Source organism: Colobus angolensis, unplaced genomic scaffold (assembly GCF_000951035.1).
Source record: "Colobus angolensis palliatus isolate OR3802 unplaced genomic scaffold, Cang.pa_1.0 Scaffold3, whole genome shotgun sequence".
In the NCBI taxonomy this organism is placed as follows: Eukaryota; Metazoa; Chordata; class Mammalia; order Primates; family Cercopithecidae; genus Colobus; species Colobus angolensis.
Window position 1 is genome coordinate 21,091,179 of NW_012116265.1, and position 4,838 is coordinate 21,096,016.

The 4,838-nt window shown below is 41.7% G+C and overlaps 1 protein-coding gene across 1 annotated transcript in view; it reads right to left on the reverse strand.

Annotated features, from left to right (window-relative positions):
* Positions 1-4,838, reverse strand: part of RBM25 (RNA binding motif protein 25) — an 84,472-nt gene that overhangs the window by 51,765 nt on the left and 27,869 nt on the right. Inside the window, exon 5 of the mRNA XM_011949815.1 lies at positions 489-546. Coding sequence (XP_011805205.1) covers positions 489-546 — 58 coding nt within the window. The remainder of the gene's footprint in view (positions 1-488; positions 547-4,838) is intronic.

Sequence of the window (4,838 nt, forward strand, 5' to 3'; positions counted from 1 at the left end):
CAGCTACTCAGGAGGCTGAAGCAGAACTGCTCCAACCCAGGAGGCAGAGGATGCAGTGAGCCAAGATCACACCACTGCACTCCAGCCTGGGTGACAGAGTGAGAGTAGGTCTCAAAAGAAAAAAAAAAAAAAGTTAACAAGCCATGATTGTCTCTTCTTCTTCTCCCCTACTAACACTAACTTCTAATTGTTCCATCTTGATCATGCAGTCATTTCTTGAGACAAGAGACTTTTGAAAGCAAAAGAAACCAGTTAAATTGAGCAATTTTAATTTTTTCCTTTCCTGTTACCTTTTTCCTCCTTCAGATCTCAATTCTCAGCCAATATTTTCCCAAACTGCCTTTTAACCCTATTGCAATAAAAAAGAGCACAAAGAGTGCTAATAAAATAAGTCTCACCAATAAAGACAATAAGAGTAAGTTATGCAAAGTGACGTAAGCACACAGTTTGTTAAAGTGATTTCAACAAATAGGAAAAAAATGACATACCTTGAAGCTTTCCAGAAGCACCTTGTACTCTCTTCCAGCTCAAAACCAAACCACATTTCTTAAAAAGAAAACAAAACAAAAAGATTGCTACCATTTAACAAAATAATTTTTAATGTAACTAAAAGCAAAATTATATTTCTACTAGGGGTAAAAAGCATAAAATAAAAAACCAGCAACTACATTTGTGAAAATTTTTGCAATTCCCACAAACTTATCACATGAAAGAAATGAACAACAAATCATTTAAAGAAAAATGTAAATTCTTACTGATTTTTCATGTGCAGAACATTGTTTACCTTTTATTAAACTAAAAGCTTCACATCACTACTTATCCTAACAAAATAAACATGTAAACCTAAATGCCTAAAAGTAGAATGGTTAAAACAAACTATAATAAATTTAAGTAAATATTATGAACCTAGAAAGAAACGTTTTGAAACAAAAATGTATGTATTTATAAAGGATTTTTTTTCTTTTGAGACAGAGTCTCGCTCTGTTTCCCAGGCTGGAGTGCAGTGGCACGATCTCGGCTCACTGCAACCTCCACCTCCCAGGTTCAAGTGATTCTTCTGCCTCAGCCTCTAAGTAGCTGGGACTACAGGCATGCACCACCATACTTGGCTTTTTTTTTTTTTTTTAAGTAGAGATGGGGTTTCACCATATTAGCCAGGCTGGTCTCGAACTCCTGACCCCGTGATCCACCCGCCTAAGCCTCCCAAAGTGCTGGGATTACAGGCGTGAGCCACTGCGCCCAGTCATCAAGGATTTTTAACATGGGAAAACACTTGATACGGTATGCAAAAATAACTTGGGAAAAGAAAATGCAAATACAAAACACTTTAACTATAAACAAAAACAACTTTCTGTAAAACAAAGAGAAATATTCCAAAATGTGAAGGAGGGCAGGTTATCTGAAGGTGGGACACTATTATACTTTAAAAATAAAAGCAGGCCGGGCACGGTGGCTCAAGCCTGTAATCCCAGCACTTTGGGAGGCTGATATGGAAGGATTGCTTGAGCACAGGAGTTCAAGACCAGCCTGGGCAACATAGGGAGACACCGTCTCTACAAAAATAAAAAAATTAGGAAGGCGTGGTGGCACGCACCAGTGGTCCCAGCTACTCAGGAGGATGAGGCAGATAGATGGCTTGAGCCCAGGAAATCGAGGCTGCAGTGAGTTGTAATCATGCCAACCGCACTCTAGCCTGAGCAACAGAAGCAGACTGTCTCAAAAAAGAAAAATAAAATAAGGTTCCACCCGGTTAAAAAAAGACAGAGGGAGGGTGTAGGTGAGAAATCTTCAGAGAACAAGAGAAAACCAATGAAAACTTGAAACATGGCATTAAAAATAAATATTTCAATGGAAATCTGGAAGGTAAAGTTAAGGACAAATCCCAAGAACCCGTACAAAAGAGTAAGAGATGGAAAACAGGAAATCAAAAACACACAGGTCAACCCTGGAAGTTCAACATCCAGAGTTCCTGAAGAAAGACAGTAAAAACAATTCTCAAATAGCCCAAAAATTTCTCCTGAAAAAAGTCTCCAGAACGAAATGGCCCACCAAGTAAGTGACCAACACAATGATATAAGAAAAGTAAGAAAATCTTTGGGAGGCCGAGACGGGCGGATCACGAGGTCAGGAGATCGAGACCATCCTGGCTAACACGGTGAAACCCCGTCTCTACTAAAAAAAGTACAAAAAACTAGCCGGGCGAGGTGGCGGGTGCCTGTAGTCCCAGCTACTCCGGAGGCTGAGGCAGGAGAATGGCGTGAACCCGGGAGGCGGAGCTTGCAGTGAGCTGAGATCCGGCCACTGCACTCCAGCCCGGGCGACAGAGCGAGACTCCGTCTCAAAAAAAAAAAAAAAAAAGAAAAGTAAGAAAATCAAATAAACATTCACAGAATTTCACACAATTAGGAACTAAAACCTCCAATCAGTCAAATCCACACTGGGAGAGGCATTCCAGGATAAAACAGGTCACATACAAAGAACATTCAGAATGATACGGGACTTCTGAAAATGATAATTAGATGCTGTAACACCATAAGGCAACACCTTCAATGTGAGGAAAATAAGCTTCAACAGAATTCTACATCCAGGTAAACTACTGACCACATGAATAATCAAAATAAAAAGCACTTCAGATTTAGATTCAGAAATGTTACCAACCACATACCCATATATACCATGTACATCGTGTATAAAGGATGTATCATCCCAGTATAACAGGAGTTACTATGTGTTGGCACAAGCAAGATATAGGATCCAAACCATCCAACTCAGGAGAGCAATAAGGGGAATACTAGAAAAGACAGAAAAACTCCAAGGATAAAAGTAGACTTAGAGGAACCAGAACACATGAGACGAACAAAGGGACCTGACAGGAGGGGCTCTAGAAAAGAACGGAAAAGAATCCCAACACTTTGGGGAGCCAAGGTGGGTAGATCACTTGAGGTCAAAAGTTCGAGACCAGTCTGGCCAACATGGTGAAACCCCATCTCTACTAAAAATACAAAAATTAGCCGGATGTGGTGGCAGGTGCCTGTAATCCCAGCTACTCAGGAGGCTGAGGCAGAAGAATCACTGACCCAGGAGGTGGAGGTTGCAGTGAGCAGAGATCACACCACTGCACTCCAGTCTGGGCAACAGAGCTAGACTCTGTCTCAAAAGTAAAATATTAAAATAAACAAGAAAATGGACTAGGCACAGTGGCTCAAGCATGTAATCCCAGCACTTTGGAAGGCTGAGGCAGGCAGATCACTGGAGGTCATCAGTTCCAGACCAGCCTGGCAAACATGGTGAAACCCTGTCTCTACCGAAAATACAAAAATTAGCCGGTGTGGTAGCAGGGGTCCATAATCCCAGCTATTCGGGAGGCTGAGGCAGGAGAATTGCTCGAACCCCGGATGGCAAGGTTGCAGTGAGCTGAGATCATGCCACTGCACTCCAGCCTGGATAACAGAGTGAGACTTCATCTCAAAAAAAAAAAAAAGAAAAGAAAGAAAAGGCAATCAGAGCACATGACCTAGTTCTGCTAAAACTATTTACATAATAACACTTATTAACATAACAAGTTTGCCATCTTGTAACACCTGTAAGGAAGCTGGGGAAGGGAGATTGAGGCCTTTAACAGTTTAGGCCTCAAGCTACTATGTCAACAGATAATACCAAAATTACGAAGAACAATAAAAAAGGCATATTTAAATAGGAATAAGGTACTTCACAACACAATGTAAAAGTCTAACTAAACCTCCACTGTTAAAAAAGATGTGTAAGAATAGAAACTTGGACATAACACTGCTGCAGTAAGTATAAATAAATTGGTGTGGAATTATCTTGTAAAGCTGCAGATAAGCATGCCCTAAGACTCAGAAACCGCACTTCTATGAGAATATGTGATGAGAATCTTTATACATACACCTAGGGAGAAAACATTAGCGGTAATAACATTGCAAAACAGAGACTTCCAGAAGCAGACAGGAGCAAACACATTTCTACCCTCCAGTACCTTCTGACTTTCCTGAATTCCATCAGAGCAGAGTTAGTGCTAGCTCTCTGCAGACCCCAGATTAGGCCTTGTGGCTGCAGTGAAAAGAACCCCAGGAGAAAACTCAGGAATGAAAACAGAGTCGGGCTTCAGAATTCATGGAAGTAAAGGAAGAAAATGAAACTGAGAAACCCGAAACATCCTCAGACCAGTTAATTAAAACTGAGAGAGTGCCCAGGAGATCGTTTTCCAAAAGAACAGGAATTTCTTAAATGTGAAGAGTTGAGGCAAGAATCATGAATGGTATAAAATAATTGCCCAGCATCTCAGTGGGGCATAAGGAGAGCAGGCAACAATATTTCCAGAGGATGACAAGACTGCAGGACTCATACTGAACTACTCATGAGCTGAACCACAGGTTGATAACCCTGGCCCTGTCCTTACAGAGAACCTACACAGGACTCTGGGATATAGATGAAGAATGACATATTTGCAAGTCCTCTCAGTGCAGAATATAGTCATTCTTCTAAACTCCTTTTTTTGTGTGTGAGACAAAGTCTAACTCTGTCGCCCAGGCTGGAGTGCAGTGGCGCCATCTCAGCTCACTGCAACCTCCGCCTCCCAGGTTCAAACGATTCTCCTGCTTCAGCCTCCCTAGTAGTTGGGATTGCAGGCACCCACAACTACGCCCGGCTAATTTTTGTATTTTTAGTAGAGATGGGGTTTCACCATGTTGGTCAGGCTAGTCTCAAACTCCTGACCTCAAGTGATCCACTCGCCCCAGCTTCCCAAAGTGGTGGTATTACAGGCGTGAGTCACCGTGCCTGGCCTGATACTTTTTTTGATCAGGCAACAGCCTTCA